Raw genomic sequence first — 16,282 nt, 5'->3', positions numbered from 1 at the left:
TTATTTCCTATATCTCATACTTAAAACAACATGAGCCAGCTTTGGTGAAGCACTGCCAATCTCGCCCACCTTTTCACACTAGGTTCAAAAAACGGGGGTCCTTGGCTTTCTTCTTCTTAAAAATCCCTTGAACACTCAACCCGCAAACTCCACGTGACGTGGTAATGCTTTCTAGTTAAAACGTGAAGTATCTCGTCTCTTCCGCTTCCGTAATACTGCGAATGACAACTTGAGACGCATTGGACGACTGGGGGCTGAAACCTCGTCTGTCTCTTTTTAAGAAGCCGGTGGTGGTTGTGGATTCGACTTTCTGATGATCTTGATCTTCGTTCGTGGAGCGGGTGGTGCTCCGGGAGGTGGCGTACTTGTCGCCGGGCTCGCAGACTTGGGCTTCGGCGTTGAGTTTGAATGTGTGCTCAAAGAAATCTTTCTTTCCGGTGGTGATGACGCGGGGCCTCCGGGCAAGGGCCTTCGTGCCGCGTCACCTGTTGGAAGGGGTTTTCTTGCGGGCTTGGCTGTAATCGAATCTGACCTTGAGTTTGACAGAAGGAGAGGACCATCTCTAGAGCCGCCTGATGGTAGTGATGTTCGCCCACTAATGATGGGTTTCTTCTGGTCTTTCATCACGCTGGCAAGGCGATGTGGTGTAACCTTGAGCCTAACCATGCGTCTCTTCTTCTTCTTGGCGGCAACGCCAGAGTCGGCTCCAAAGGGTTTCTCAACCTTCGGACGCTTTGGTGCAGGAGTGTGGTGTTCATCCTTGTCTGGTCGGGGTCGCTTGGCATTAGTGGAAGAGGGAGGCTCGGGTGGCCATGAAGGCTTTGAACCTGATGAAGAGGAAGCACTTGGTTGCCGGGAAAGAACAGGAGAGGCAACAATAGTGTCTCGTTCTCCCTTGGTTTGGCTCGGCTTTGGACTTTGAACCGGAGCGGCAATACTTGGGCGTTGAGGCGGCACGCTCGGCCGCTGAGGAGGCGCCGTCTTGTGCGTATTGATTTTGATAGACGAAGTCTTTTGCAAGGGCACGGGTCTCTTAGGCTCCGCAGGGGCAGCAATAGGAGCGACAGGCGCGGGGGCTGGAAGGGGTAGTGGTTGAACGACAGGGTCTTTTGGTTTCGTCTTGTAATGAGCCTTGAACTTCATCATCAACTGTGTTGGGTTAGCATCAAACATTCGTATTAAGGCGGACGCAGAACTTACGCTATTGGAGAGCTGCTGCACAGGCCTCTCTCTCTCCACTGACCAGGCCTTTGGCAAGGGAACTGTGACCACCCAGTCACCGGCTTCCTCAAACATCATCGCAGCCAAGTCCAACATGCTTTCCATCTCACCCCGCCCAAGATCTGGGTGGTCCAGGGCCTTGCGCATAGCAGTACTATAATGACGCTCATCACCTCCATACGTTTGCTCCATTTCCCTACGAAGAGCTTTGAGTGCTGCGTCCAAGTTTTCTTTTCGCGCGAACATTTCTTTTCGCGCCTCAATCTCCTGGGCACTGTCTTGCACCAGCAATAGATCTCCCTCTTCGTCTTCGGGGGGAGATTCATTCTTAGTGACTTTCGTGTGCTCCCCAAAAGCGATGGCTGCTAAGCCAGAGGCAGCGGCCTCGATGAGTTTGTTTCGAACATATGGCGACCGATCAGTAATGAGGGCGTAGGTCAAGAATGAAAACACCGTAGGATCCAGCATGGCCCCCAAGTCGATTAAACCTTCGAACGCCTTGATACGGATAAGATCTCTCGTTCCATCGAGGAGGTACTGGCCGAAGTCGCCGTAACTCTTCGGAATCACATCTGCTTTCATGAGCCGTTGCTTTGCACTGAGGCCAGCAATGGTCCAGACATTCTGATACGAGTGCGTCCACTCGTCCCGGCGAAGAACTCTCTCAATTTGCTCGATGGCCTTTTCCAGGAATTGTTTTTCCTCTTCGTTGGGAATCTTGTTTTGCATGGCAAACCAATCGTCTTGTTTAGAAGGAATAAGAGAAGTCGCAAGGGCTTCCACAAGAGTCGCGATGTAGAAATGGTCGGAGAAAGGGTTGTCTTCGTTGTTATTGAAGAGGAGTTGGTCGAGGATAAACTGACGAGCTTCAAGCGGACATTTGTATGTGTTTGCGTCTCTGACTTGTGCAATGGCCTTGATGATGGCACACTGGACGTTGTACTGCCTCTTGTCCGAGAAGTCGTTTGGCTTGGGCTGATTCGTTCCCTTATGACAAAACATTTCGCTGAAAGCCTTCATTAGTTGTCGAAGACCAAGCATGGACAAGTCCTTGATGTTGGCTTGTCGTGGTAGTGCCTCCGCGGCCATGGTCCGAATGCCATGAAAGTAGCGACGATCCACAAGAGTTCTGGTAAGGAAACCTGATGCGATGGGATGTAAAGGGCCCTGTGTAAGATATAGCATGGCATCCTGCTGAGCAACAACATCTCTGTCCTGCTGCAGTTGCGACACATACATGTATGGTTCCAGTGTCCGTTTCATATCACAAGACCACTCGAAGTCAGCATCTACGCGGATCCATTCGTACGATTCCTGGTCCATTTTGCGTTCGGTTTCTGGATCCCAATCAATCAACTCCCATTGGGCCTGCTCCTCTGGTGTTTGGAGAACGTCACCCAGACAGTACAGTAGAGTGTCATCTAGATTCTCCGCATCCATGCTGGCGCCCACGTTTTGCTTTTCTTTCATCCGCCGAGTCCTCTTGAGTCTCTTGTATTTCGTGTTGTATGGAATTTCAAACTTTGTGGATCTTGTGGCATCTTCGCGGATCTCCAGAATGTGCTCGTAAGGGGTTCCGTCAGCTTCGTGTATTCGAACAGTCATCGGGCCAGTAAACAATGGCTGAACTTCGCTGGCCTTAACACCAGACCGACGTTCCTTGACAACGCGTAGAAAGTCTTCCTTCTCCAGCGGGGCTTTCTTGACCATCATGGACTGAATTTGATTCAATGTAAGTTCAACACATAATCGCTTCTTGTTGAATTTTGCCTTGACATCGAACCGGGGGCAGCCTGAGCCATAAACCCATTGGTTCCAAAAGCTCTCCAGTCGGTATTTGGCTCCTTTCTCGCACGTTGCTCGGAATTTCTCCGTTTCAAGGATAGTAGCCTTATCAGAACCCTCGATCTGAACTTTTGTCAGCATCTTGGAGAGGATGCGGGTCAGACCATGTCCTCCTGAAGCCTTGATAAGCCGCTTGTCCAGGATGAAGAAAATCACAGGAGCTTTAAGGGCCATAAAATCCATCTCGAACTCCCCCAAGTGGAGATAAGCACCGAGATCGTAGAGAGAAGGTCGGTCAACGTCCACCTGAACGAGCTTATCAGACAACGTCTTCATCCGGAACCGGTATTCATTGTTTCCGCACAGTTTCTTCATGAAAAGGTCGGTCATGAAATGCGCAATGCCAATAATGAGCCACATGTCGTTCCTCGTGTTAGGAATCATGTTGATGCCGATCCATTGATAAGCCAATGTATGGACGATTTTTCTAGTGACATCTATCTCTGTGTCGATGATATCGTCGGGAAACAATAAGCGATTACTGATAAAAGCCATAGAGTAAAATGACACAGTATCTTGAACCATATCGTCGAGGAAACACAGCTTGAAGTTGCCAAAGGGATATCGAGCGAACGTGAAGGTGAAGAAGTCGGCCGCCATAGTGGTGGCTGCTGCTGTATTGCGAACCCAGTCGGCACGGTGCGGTAGGCAGTAGGCGTGCACTTTGAGTGCGTTCATACCAAGCTTCATCTCATCCTCTTCGGTTCGGAATTCGGAGGACAGATCGATATGCTCAAAGGGGCCTACAGCAAAACCAAGCTTCTGTACGGATACTTTTTTCTCGGGCTCAAAAGTCATGATCTTTTTGTGGTCGTCCTCAGGGTCGACTATTTCCTCCATAAGGAATCCTGAGCAGACGACTGACATTTCCCGGAGCTTGTCTTCCTCGGCAAGGTAAGAGGCTCGTTCTTGGCCATCAATCTGCATCTTGTCTGGGTTGTTGCCATTCTGCTGCGTTGCAAGTGCTTGCTGTAGAGCATCACCCAATGTACGGGGATACTTGATTGATATCCTCCAATCACACCGTGATCCATGATCATCCACACATGGGAAGATGCAAGATGAAGTCCCGGGATGTATTGAGCTTCGTGTGTACATGTGCGTGAATCGGTTATCCAGGGGGTCGACACCGACAAATTGTATTCCATCTCGCGGGTTAACATTAGTAAAAGGTATGGTGATCTTGTACTGCTTGTTTGTTTTCTCGGTCGAGTCGGCACTTAACATCGATTTCCTGATGATGAGTCTCGGACGATCTGGCTCGGCCTTGCCACGCAAATTCACCTTGAGCGATCGATAGACTGGGGTGCACCCCGCAAACTCTCTATGTTCGGCGGGGACATCTTTCTTTCGGCTGCTGAATAAAGACTGAGCGCGTTTGCGGCGAATATCGTGATGGTCGGCCCTCAAACTCCAGCTTGCGGGATGTGATAGTTTCGCATACGGGTCGTTGTAGGTCGCAGCAGTCTTTCGCTTTTGGCCCTCGACAATATCACCGTTGATTTCTCGAAGTTCGGCAACGTAGACATTTTCGGTATCGATCTCGCAGTCGGCGGCATCCAATACTATGTCGTCGACCTTGTCGTTAAATGTTACGAGGAAAATATCGGTTGTTCCGTCGATGCGCTTGTCGCGAAAGTTGACCTCGAGGTTGACCTCTTGCTTGAGAACAAAATATTCAAGGATTGGTGCATTATCCACAGAAGCTGTTCCGTCATCCGCATCCAAAAGAGAGTGATTCAGAGGCTCAGGAGCCTGAGGCATGGCAAGGGCAGCCATGTCGACTGTTGGTTTGCAGCGTTTAGGAAACACGGCCGGAGGGGCCCCTTGGAGCTCGTGTTCACGAACGCTGCATCGATGGCGATACAGACCTTCCTGCGTAAGGTATTCGAACTCGCTAGGTGTATTTGTAATCGGTATCGAATTCGTCGCGCGGTCGCAGGTTTCGTTCGAGGCGCAATCTAAACGGGGAGAGCGGAAATATTCCAATGGAAAGCACGTCAAGAGAGCTGTAATTAATAAGGTTGGGAAGAAATAAATAGAGCAAAATTTCCTGACGAGAAAGTTAGAGCCGTAGAAGCGCAAACACGCGCAATCCTAGAAAGAAAAAAGACCGTCTGGTGCCTCTTGCCGTGCACTTTGCAAAGTGTAGAGACAGCTCGCGGCGCGTTGTAGGAAGCTTTCGTGCACGGGCCACTTGCCTACTTAATGAGGCTCCCATTCTAGCTAGACCCACTCAACAACAATCAGCTTTCCATGAATTAGTACATCTTCAGGACAATAGGATGACAATCTCCTATAGCATATTAGTAACAATGAGTAAGTTATCACTTATCATCTCAACATCAATCCACACTCGTGGTCTGTCCTATGTTCTTATTATAACACTTGTTGAGTCTACAACGTTAAAACATGTGCCATATAGCAATTACTGCCGCGATTATCTCACAAATCTCAGCTTCCACTAAACCAAGCTCCAGTACCACCAAAAGACGTCACTCATCGTTACATCAGGGTCTGCTACTTGTTTGAGATGGATATTATTTCCAACGCACTGTCTGATGGTAACTACCTATGCAGACTGCATAAACCCACAGCCAATGGCTACAATACCTTTGCTCCTACCGGGACATCTCAGATCCTACCTTGCCTACCCAAACGCCAAACCATGTGTGTATAAGAACTGACTTCCGTAACCTTTCCGCTATATGTTACAAGCAGCAAGTGAGTAGATGCTCATTACTTTTTGCTGCGTCTTCGATCTCGGCGCTTCTTCCTCGCCCGGACCTTGAGGGTATCTTCATCGCGGTATTCCTCCGGTAAATCAAAATCAACCTCGGGTATCTCAGGAATGGGCAGGCCCCATGCCATTACCTTCCTTCCTGTACGCCTGTTCCTGTTTAGAGCGCTTTCACGCTCGTATCGCTTCGAGAAGAATGACTTGAACTCTTTGGGTGGTTCTGGTGGCTTTGGAGCTGGCGGTGCCTTTGCAGGACGCAGGGCCTTGGCTACAGCTGGTTGGGGCGTGGCTTTGCGGTTCTTGGATCCCTTTGAGGGTCTGGACCTCGCCATTGCTTCCTCTTGAAGCTGCTTTGCCGGTGATGCTGAATCACTGACATTGTCATCAGCCACCTCGTCGCCTGTTTCGTCTTCGTCGATACTCGAGTCTTCGTGCTCTTTCTCGGCTCGGGCTCTGTCTTTCTCCAGCTTGCGCTTCTTCTCTTCCAGGACATAGTTCCGGTATTTATCGAGGACGGCCTGGCATCCCTTAATGAAGTGATTGCGAGCGGGTTCAAACGTCTTCTTCTTGGTTTCCGTTACTCCACTCACGCCCATCACTCTCAACCAATCGTGGCCTTGCAGGCCCTCGAGAAGCCGGATAATGTGGTCTTTTTCATGTTGAGCTCGACCTTTTTCAGCATTGCGTACTGATCTTTCCAGTCGTTCAGCTCGACGATGTATTGGCTGGAATAATTTATCTGGTAGAGGATCCTCGACTGTTTTGTTCTTGGACTCTAAAAATCCTAGGTCGATTTGCTGACAATCAAAGACATTAAAAAATAATGCATCGCCATATCCACGTACGGAATACTCAGTTGCGGGGTTGGGATGCTGCGGAATGGCGCGTTGGTTGTCTGAAACTGCGCGTCGTGCGTCAGAGTCGATAATGACTATTGGCGTATCGACAGCGAACAATTCTAAAAAGAAATGTCAGAAAATACTGCATCATAATGTAGCGACGCAAAGGTGAGCGACAGGGAGTTTATTCACGTACGCTGTTCTTTGGGCTCGTTGCCAATTACCTCATCGTAATCAGAGAAATAGGCAGAAAGTTCACTCTTGAACCTAGTGGCTTCCTGGGAGCGAAGCTTCCGGCCTTGCTCCTTTGTGTTGGTATCGCTCGGCTGAGGTTGTAACCGATCGAGTTCGTGTTTTAGGCCATTAATGACCTTGCTCTGGTGTTGTGTAAGGGTTTGCTCTTGCTTTGGTTTCGATGTCGCGTTGTCGGTCGGGGGAGAAGGGGGATTCGGCGTGGTCGCAGTCGCCACTGTAGGAGTCGCAGTAGGTTGGCGCGCGGGCGACGACGCTTCTTTGGTGTCGATATTGGCGACACGGAGTCTGTGAGAGCCCTTTGCAGGTACCTCGACTGTAATACGCGATTTCTTGGGCTTAATCGCATCAAAGTCGCGATCGTGTGCATCGAGTGCCCTCTTGTTGCGCCCTGCCCCTGGTGCTCCTCCGCCCTGGGTGTGGGCAAATACGCTTGCTGGGGATGGCAGGTGGTGGTGCGAGTGATGATGATGCTGATGCGGAACTTCAGCGCGCCGCGATGAACGGGTGACGGAAGCCATTGGGAAATGTCGAGATGCCTGGCATGATTTCAAGGCTGTGTTTCTTTGAATCCGCCGGCTCGGTTTGGCGATGGCGCCTCGACTCTGACGGGGTTTTTCGATGGGTTTGGCGTCTTTGGTGCGATGAACGTTTGCAGTCAAACGGAAGCTGAAGTGGGCAGGCTCCAGATACCCCTTACGCCTGCCTAATATTTTATAGCGCTGTGCTTTAGGGGAACAACACTGCAAACGCCTCTACAGCGCATTGACAAACGCGAAATACAGGGCATGTGTGCGCTAAAACCACCTGTGCGCTTGTGAGCATCAATTAGTGGTATCAAACTAGATGAAGGATTTGACTCCTTCAAACATGTTCACCATGAATTCAAATAACCATCAGCCGCCTGGATTGTTTATATATGCCTAGGATATTGGCTTTTTACTGAAGCATAAGCTTTTTCAATATGCTCAATAATATCAAATATAAGTTTGATATCCGCGCATTCCAAAAACCTCAAGGCACCACAACAATACAATTATCACTGTCACAGGTAATCGATCAGCCATACGCGCATTTGATTCAAAAGAAGCGAACAGTGCTGCATGTATATAGCGGGGATTAACACCAAAATTCAATTGCACTGGAAGGTCATCATAAAAATTATGGTATTTATGCTTGAGGTCGTGAATCATAACTCGAGCACCGCTCTATGCCTGGGGTATATATCAAGAAACAAAAAAAAAAACCACGCCGCCCACAACGTCCTTTCACGCACGCATGTCCTCGACGTTCTCCTTATTCTCTCTCTTGGCAGCTTGCTTCTCCTCCTTTGTCGGTTTGATACCGAGCTTCTTCAGGACCTTCTTCACTGGCCTCCCCTCTTGCTTCTCCTCCTCTTCTCGTCGAAGCACCTCTCTTTCTTTCGCTGCGCTCTCACTCTTGTCCCTGGCATCCTCCTCCCGACGTGCTGCCTCCTCGGGAGCCAATATTTTCTCCTTTCTGTGTGACACACGCTGCGCCAAGTCCTTGCCCTTGAGCTTGGTCTTGATGTATGACTCCAGACCGATGAGCACCACATATGACTTGGAGATGGAGACGTGGGACATGTCCACCTCAGACTGACGAAGACTATGAACGAAAGCGCGAAAGTTGCTCGCTGGAGGGCGGTAATGTCCACTCAACGGAGACAAGGACGAGAGTCGACCGTTCTTGATCTTGATAAGTCCAGCTGATGAAATTCGACTACCCTGGAGGAAGGACGAGTGTTGAAATGCGCCAGAGTCCTTAATGCCAACATACAAGCGAAAGTTTGTATCTGCAACAAATATCCAAGTGTTCTTTCTGACCGATTTGCGCAACATTTTGTTAAATATTGTTGAGGCTGAAATCTGCGAAACCTTGCGCACACCCTGGCTGTTGTCGTAGCCAGGTGTCGCATACTTGGCCGCCCGGTCTGCTTCTCGTTCTGACTCTAGTGAAGATTCGTAACTTAGGCTATTATCATAGTCTTGGGATTGTGAATCTGCTGCTCGAGCCGCAGCCCTGAAGGCCGGCGTGGGATCATCCAAAGGTACCACGCCTTTTATGCTATCCTTGAACTGCTCTGTAGTATCGATGCGCTGGCCATTCTTCGCCCAGCATAGTCTTCCTTCATTGTCGACTTCAACCAGATAGTACTGGCGCTCCTCGCGAGACAGGTATCGAACCTGCTCTCTTTCAAGTCTGTCTCGCGAACAGCCGTCAACTTCGACATTGCGACCTTCGCCATAGTCAAGCCAGTAAAAGTAGTTTTCGTGCGTATCTGTTCGTTTCCAGACTTCATGATATCTGCATAGGTTGCTTCCATAACGGTGTTTTTGGTCAACCAGCTCGAGGAAGTATCGAATGCCCATCATGCGGGCCTCGTGCCTGCGAGCAGCGGTGGCTTTCTCACGCCGCGCTCGAGCAGCTGCTCTTTCTTCGGGTGATGCGTCTTCATCCGAAGAAGATTCAGAGTCAGAGGCATCGGATAAGAGATCATCATGACCAGCTCGTCGTGCGATCGCACTAGCCTTCTTCCACTTCTCGCGAGCATTTGTTGATTTTTGTCTCGCAACATGGTCCTCTTCTGGTTTGTCGACAGTGTCATTATCTTCTGATCCTGATCGGGGCCTTGGCATTGTTGCGTTTCGAAATTGCGCCTCACGTATCGCTGTAACCCATCGTGTACTTGCGTCTAAGCCGAATCCTTCGAGTTCCCTTCTTGCGCGGTAGCCACGGAATGTCTTTTGTATAGTGCGCGCAGCTTGCGCCCGATCGTCTTGACTATTGTTGGTAGACATACTGGTTGCTCTGTCTCGCTGACGCTGGGCTTCGCGCGACCAGCGCCTGCGTTCACGGTTTCTGCGTTTTGTTTCTTGTTCGCGCTGATGCTGAATAAGAGCAATTCGTTCAAATTGTTTTGGCGAAGGAGGGCGTAGAGATTCCATGTATTCTTTTGTTTTAGCTTTGGTCGCAAAGGACGAGCCACTAATAGAAGCAGAAGTAGTAGGCGATGACGCAGTGCTGACGAGGGAGAATTTGGAGTCGACACGGGTTGGTATCGTTAATAACGGCGATTGTCGCGGGGTCCCCTCCATTTTGTCTGAGACGGGCCCTAAAACCGGTAACATTAAACAACGCTGTTCTAGAATATCGAGCTGCGTCATGTTCGTGGGGTCAGTTGGATAGGCTGTGGGGGTAGAAAATAAACTTGGTGATAATTACGACTTGTAGCCAAGCATTTGTACAAATAATTGACTGACCAAGGATATGGACAGAAAGGGAAGAAGAAAACCTGCTTATAGTTGATCATTGGTATCTAGGGGTTGGATCACTTGGTCCAGAATCCGGATCTTTATATACATGTGCCCTTGAAACTGATGTAAACGCATGTCGATGCCCAGAAAGCCCACAGGTCTTGTCCCGGAAGAACGGCACTTGGCAATTCTGTGAGCTGTCCAAGATTATTGGCATCACCGTAAATATTCAAGTCTTCAACCAACTCAGCCCTCTGGACGTGCCATCTAAAAGCCGTAGATCCTAAACTCTGATTTGTCCAAGCCCCCCTGTACAAGGTCCTTGCCGGTTATGCTGTTTACGAACAAGGACTGAATGAATCTGGACTACGCCTTGTGGGCCCTTTTTACGACTCTTCATGTTTGTGATTGGCATATGCGTAAATAAGCATCTAGACTCTGTGCTTAAACAATCTAATGGCAGTTAAAGCTATCTACGTAGCCAGGCACGTCGTAAAATGCAGATCCATTTATTAACTCACTTTTGGCTACCAGGGAAGCGGATATATAACTCACTTGTTAGCCAAGCACAGCCCTACATTATACCTGCTCAGCCGTATTGTCATGTCGCTATGAGAGCTTGGTCCAAGGAAGAAGTTACTTCACCGCATGGAATGTCCAAGTTGCACAGCCCGTGAAGTGGTCGGAACATCACGCCGTGCTCTGACGGCTGTGCCCGACCCCTTCTGTCACGACATCTCAAACGCCCAGCAATGACATGCCGCTGAGCGCAGCTGCTACCGACTTGGCAGACAACTGGTATGGAGTTGATAGAGTCTTGACTCTCTTCCCCATCGATGCCAAATCTTGGTACTGTCTTGGCCTCCCAATCAACAGAAGCCGCGTAGTGACAACTCCGACTTGGTACCAGCACAAAAGACCAACTGTGAAAAATTAACACGTAAGTCATCCAACTCATTATCATTAATATGGACACCGCCGTTACATATGCGCATGAGACTAGGCCGAAGCTATATATATGGTTTGTACATGGGCCTCATATTCGAGGTCGAAAGGTAAATATTTGTGACAAAGAAAAGATGGCGGCGCTATGCAAAGAGAAACTCCTTAAGTACAGGCGACCCAGAAAACTCTGGATTTAGTAATATGCAACTAAAAGGTCAGTAAAAGGTTGAAAGGTTGGACCGGTATACGCACTTGAGAAAATATTGTAGACCAGCCCGTCTCTTTTCCAAAAATCGAGGTCGAAATTTAGAGATGACACTTTTAGGCGGAAGAGCCGGAACAGCTGCCTCGAAGCCGGGGAAGGTCTGCACCAGCCGATATCGAAACTCATCAAACTCCGAATAACGTTTCCGAATATTCATGAAACTTCCCTATTCGCGGTGTCAGTCAGTTCATTGCCAACGTTCGGCCCAGCACGCCACCACCGAGTCGCCCAATCACTCACATTGAGAGTTTCGACACGTATATTCCACACCACAAAAGCCCCGATATTTGTCGCACTGCCGTTAACTACGGTGTGGTTGACGATCTCAACACTTTTGGCCCAACAAGCACTGTTGCGGTCATCGAGGTCACTCGCCTCATTATCACGAAGTGTGATTGCGCCAGCTGGAAGAAATGATTCAGTCGACATATTGGATATCGTCCGCTGATGACCACCACGTGTGTTGAGCCAATACGGTGGGGAGGTCACTGGCGAGAGGGGAGACGACGTGGAGAGATGCCGTGGGCTGCTGTCATTGTTGCGATCATGGTCAAGAGATGTGCGCGGTGTCTCGAATGCGTCGGTAGAAATGGTCTGTGTCTCAACACTGTCCGGACGTGAAGCTCGGGCGCCCAAATTGCCACCGCTGGGCGCTTGATCTATCGCTGTCGCCATTCAGCTATACAATGACTGATCGCTGTAGTTGTGGATATCGAAAGTCGCTGATGGGGAAATTATCGATGCGCTGACGTCGAGAGTGTCGGTCTAGAAGTGGTTCAATGGCAGGTAACAATGTCGTAGAATGCCGTGATAATTATTCAGCCGATCCAGTTGAGCGATGGTGATGTTGATGAATGGTTGAAGTCGTATTTGCGAGTCAGGATACCTGCCCAAGAATTGCAGCCCTGCTTTTAGGTAGTGTGCAGTAGTCGATACCTTAATCGCAAGGATTAAGAAGTTGTGCCAATCGATTATACAAATGATAGGGAAACGATGACGGTGGTAATACTGAAGCTGAGCGAGGAGTTGATTAGATCACAGACACGATTCTTTGTGAATGTGGCGATAAGTCGTTTCAATTGAAAGGATGAAAGTGATGCCGTAGAAATTCTACTGCACCTTCCTTTTCCTGTATGGACGGCACCGTTGACGGGCCGTCTGTGCAGCTTGTCTTTTTCCGGTTGAGGAGGAGCCGGCGCCCCGGTCGACGGTACTGCAACTCAGAACAAACACACTGGTAGCTTATTCCAGCCCGGTCATATAATTATAAACAAATAGCGCTCATGGCTTCACGATGTGACAAGACGCCACATATAATATGCGTTTTGGATCAGATCTGAGAGAGTCTGGCGTCTTCCTGATATTGTTGAGATGCTTCCACCAATCTTTTGTTTTCATACCGCCACTTTGGGAAATAAGCGCAGGAAACAGTGGGCATCGTTGGTGGATGAAGGGTATCGAAACGTCCATGTATCCATAACAAGCATTCATGATGTACTCGATCCCGGACCTGGAAAAGCCATGTCCGTTCCGTGCGGAGTGAAAATACTCCCGGGCCGGATACCGAATAACTGAGCTTTCGGAACACCGCGTGGTCCAATCGGTCGGGTCAAGGTCTCAAGGGGTGGCCTGAAGCACTATGGATAGCACGGCACATGAGGCTCAGTTCGCTCTCCTTGAAGACGTCAAGCACTCGTTCTATCATAAGACATTTCAGTGGGTAGCAGAAAAATTGGCCTCCAAAGTCCCAGAGTATAAAAATAAACAGCTTGGGAAGTCTGGTCTAAGCAGCATGAGCTGACCTACTAATTTTGTTTCTTTACACTTCTAGCGACCAATTTTCCTGATACCCTGAGGATGTTATCACATGCCCTGGGCCAACCGCAGCTTCGAAGTGGAATGCAGGGAAATGGGGAGGCTGACGGCTTAACAAGGACGTCTAAGACGCCGTGGCGTCTGGGTGGCTCGATCGCACTGGAATAACCGGGATGTGCGTGAAGTTGGGCTTTGGTGGCCAGATCAGACTTCACAAGAAACGAGGAGCTTCATCATGACCTCAGTGAGATTCTTGTAACCTTACCTTCGTTTCTTTAAAGAACACTGGGGTGTGGCTAAGATAGAGTTATCTATAGTTCAAGCCATGAGTGGGTAGATCCTGCGAGTCTGCGATTCAACCGGTGCTAGGATTGCACCAAACACGAATAACGATACGAGGATTCGTACAACGATAGGATGTTGTCCTTGGGTGACGAGTCTCGTCCCCAAGTCTCCTCAAGAACTGCACTCCGCTCTTGTACAGTAGACTACTTGTCTCAGCCCACAGAAACGGTGAAACCACCTGCGATATTCGGAGTCCAGATCATGATTCACCAGCTGTCATGTCTGATATCTCATAAAAAGTGAACAGGTATGGGCACGGCTTAATAAGTGTGTGTATTCGAGGCGCTTGGCGTTATTCTTTGGCCGCGTCAGCAACATCGAGCAACATAACAAAGATACTCTCAACACCAACGATTGGCGCGATATCCAGCATCATGTCCTCGTCGGCGTGCATTACGCGGGGTTGAGGCAAAGGGTTCAGTGTCATGCCCCGCTTACATGCAAGAAATACGAAAGGTATCGGCTGGTCCAGATGCCTAGCAGAAGACAGAGTTACCCTTTACGGGAAGAGTTGGCCACCATCCTCGCATCCGAGTGGTCACCTTCTCCGCAAGGAATCCTCCAGCGTGATCATGGTGGGCTCGTACTTGTTGTGGACAGCCTCAACCACCAACTGGAACGCGTCGTTGGCGTGATTCAAGATGCACTCGTTGATGCACAATGAAAAGACCCTCATAACAAATGTTGCATGTGCAGTAGTTAGTAGTGGCAGTAGCAGTGACAGTGGGCTTGTCAGTTCAAGACTGACTATGTGGAGTCGACAGTCTCCGGCCGTTCACGCCACCAAGCCAAGATTGATGAGCAGATGAGACAGGTGGTTCAAAAGAAACGAGGTATTGGCTCCTCCACGACCCGCGTGGCCAAGATGGGGAAGAGAGGCAGCTGAGAACCCATGGAGTTCAATGAGATCTCCATTGGGATCTACTGAAGATCATAGAAAAAAAAGACAGGGCTCTTGGGAATAAAATCGATAGTATCAACTCCTTTTAATGGTGTCTGATAAAACCAAGGGCCCTGGAGATTGCAATTTATGGGATTTCAGGCCAAACTCCCCAGACCACCCTTAAAAAGCCCAAGCTCCAGCGGCGAGCCGTACTAGATGAGTCTATGAGGCCTAGCTCGAGCGGGTACTGGGATTCTCCGTGTGCAAAATGCACCGAGTGGCGGGCGATATGGAGCAAATAACCTCCCATGCCTGTTGGGGTGAAGCAGAGCTAAACCCAATGTCGATTTTTCGTTGCTCAACTCCCCTGCACCCTGTCAGAACTAATGGGGGAGATTGGTGCAACTCCATCCACCATCTGTCGTCGTGATATTGCCCAGCCTCGGGTCTCGCGATAGAGGACATGGCACCCAGATCATTTCTCTTAACACTATAGCTCGGCTGTAGCGAGTAACTGGGGTCTTTGGCTTACCGCTTACAGTGCTATAGTCTGTCTGTCTGCAGGAGAAGATAGGCCGGGCCCCATCGTAGATATGTCTCGGGCCTCCTCGACCTTTTTTCCTCATCTTCTTCTTTCCTCTCCTCACCTCAGTTGATACACTCGCTTTATCAGACCTGGTCTTGAACAGTCGTTAACTCTTCATTCCGATATTCTCTTCATTCTGTCGCTCCCATTTCCGTTGAGCTCCCAATTTGCTTTCTTGTAAGTCAAGCACGGCAAGACCGCACCGTCCCCCCCCTGTTGTCTTAGTGATGGCCTCTTGCATACCTTCCTCACGATCACAACCAATCTCTCCAGATTCGGGAAAGACAAAATACAATTTTGTTAGGATAAAACCGCTGACACCCTGCAGAAGCAACCCATTTTTCGTCAATCTTCGCCGTTTACGAACTTTTGGACATCGGATATAAACCGGTATACACACGTACCCGTATAAAACACTATCAATTTCGCTTCCAAGCACCGATACGACATCATAATGCCTTCTCTTCGAGCAATTATCCTCGCCACTGCGGTTTCAGCTGCCACTCTTGTCAATGCCGACTACGTGATCGACCCTGAGAGCGTTCCTCTGTCTCTACGTAGTAAGTAGACATTCTTCCACGCTGAACTCGCCAAGGCCAAGTGCTAACAGCATCCAGAGGTGTGGTGCCAGAACGAGGTAGAGACATGTCCCATGATCTGTGGACAAACTAGTAAGGGAGATACCAAGGTCAACGAATGCAATCCTGTAAGTCTTGTTGTCGAGTCTTGGACCAGTTCGCATAGGCTAACTCACTTTACTTTAGAAATCCCTCACTTATGGCTGCATCTGTGGTGACGGAAAGCAACCTAACATGTCTGAATACTCCCTCACCCTCCCCTTCTATGTCTGCCAGGAATGGGGTAACCAGTGTGTTGGGGATTGTGCTGGAAGTGCCTCTTGTGCTTCTGACTGCCGCCAGAACAACCCATGCGGTGCACAAGACCCTAAGAAATACAACACAACTTCCACAGCTACAGGCACTGGTACTGTTAAGGCCACGGCTAGCGCTACTGACGATGCCAACACGGTTTACACCGACACACCTGGAAGTGACAACGACGACAACGATTCTGACAGCCCAGCGTCAACCAAGAGCAACGGTGCTTCTGTCATCGAGGTTGGCCGAACATGGGGCCTGACTATTGTCCTTGGCACCATGTTCGCCGGCTTTGCCATGCTATAAGCGTGTGAAAACTCTTGTCAGCTTCTTGCAATACTGTTCGGAGCGGAGTTCTGCATTGGTTCAATTCTCTTGTTTTTATTGCGC

The 16,282-nt window shown here is 49.4% G+C and overlaps 6 protein-coding genes across 6 annotated transcripts; 2 read left to right on the top strand and 4 right to left on the bottom strand.

Moving 5' to 3' along the window:
• Positions 1-276: 276 nt before the first annotated feature.
• Positions 277-4,845, bottom strand: FPSE_07938 (uncharacterized protein; the record flags this gene model as incomplete). The annotated part of the gene is made up of 2 exons (XM_009261056.1): positions 277-1,149; positions 1,201-4,845. 2 exons carry the CDS (start codon positions 4,843-4,845, stop codon positions 277-279), a joined length of 4,518 nt encoding a protein of 1,505 aa, XP_009259331.1.
• Positions 4,846-5,805: 960 nt separating this feature from the next.
• FPSE_07939 (uncharacterized protein) lies at positions 5,806-7,418 on the bottom strand (the record flags this gene model as incomplete). Its single annotated transcript, XM_009261057.1, has 2 exons — positions 5,806-6,764; positions 6,842-7,418. The coding sequence occupies 2 exons, from the start codon at positions 7,416-7,418 to the stop codon at positions 5,806-5,808; spliced, it is 1,536 nt and encodes a 511-aa protein (XP_009259332.1).
• A 747-nt stretch (positions 7,419-8,165) lies between these two features.
• On the bottom strand, positions 8,166-10,016 carry FPSE_07940 (uncharacterized protein; the record flags this gene model as incomplete). The annotated part of the gene is made up of 1 exon (XM_009261058.1): positions 8,166-10,016. The coding sequence occupies one exon, from the start codon at positions 10,014-10,016 to the stop codon at positions 8,166-8,168; it is 1,851 nt and encodes a 616-aa protein (XP_009259333.1).
• Positions 10,017-10,913: 897 nt separating this feature from the next.
• FPSE_07941 (uncharacterized protein) lies at positions 10,914-11,814 on the bottom strand (the record flags this gene model as incomplete). Its single annotated transcript, XM_009261059.1, has 3 exons — positions 10,914-11,098; positions 11,440-11,551; positions 11,626-11,814. 3 exons carry the CDS (start codon positions 11,812-11,814, stop codon positions 10,914-10,916), a joined length of 486 nt encoding a protein of 161 aa, XP_009259334.1.
• A 1,621-nt stretch (positions 11,815-13,435) lies between these two features.
• Positions 13,436-14,209, top strand: FPSE_07942 (uncharacterized protein; the record flags this gene model as incomplete). Its single annotated transcript, XM_009261060.1, has 2 exons — positions 13,436-13,444; positions 13,793-14,209. 2 exons carry the CDS (start codon positions 13,436-13,438, stop codon positions 14,207-14,209), a joined length of 426 nt encoding a protein of 141 aa, XP_009259335.1.
• A 1,259-nt stretch (positions 14,210-15,468) lies between these two features.
• Positions 15,469-16,198, top strand: FPSE_07943 (uncharacterized protein; the record flags this gene model as incomplete). Its single annotated transcript, XM_009261061.1, has 3 exons — positions 15,469-15,574; positions 15,632-15,720; positions 15,779-16,198. The coding sequence occupies 3 exons, from the start codon at positions 15,469-15,471 to the stop codon at positions 16,196-16,198; spliced, it is 615 nt and encodes a 204-aa protein (XP_009259336.1).
• Positions 16,199-16,282: the final 84 nt, after the last annotated feature.

The sequence above is a fragment of the Fusarium pseudograminearum genome, chromosome 4 (assembly GCF_000303195.2).
Source record: "Fusarium pseudograminearum CS3096 chromosome 4, whole genome shotgun sequence".
Lineage (NCBI taxonomy): Eukaryota > Fungi > Ascomycota > Sordariomycetes > Hypocreales > Nectriaceae > Fusarium > Fusarium pseudograminearum.
Note: the sequence above shows the minus strand (reverse complement) of the source record. Positions and strands in the feature narration are given on the sequence as shown.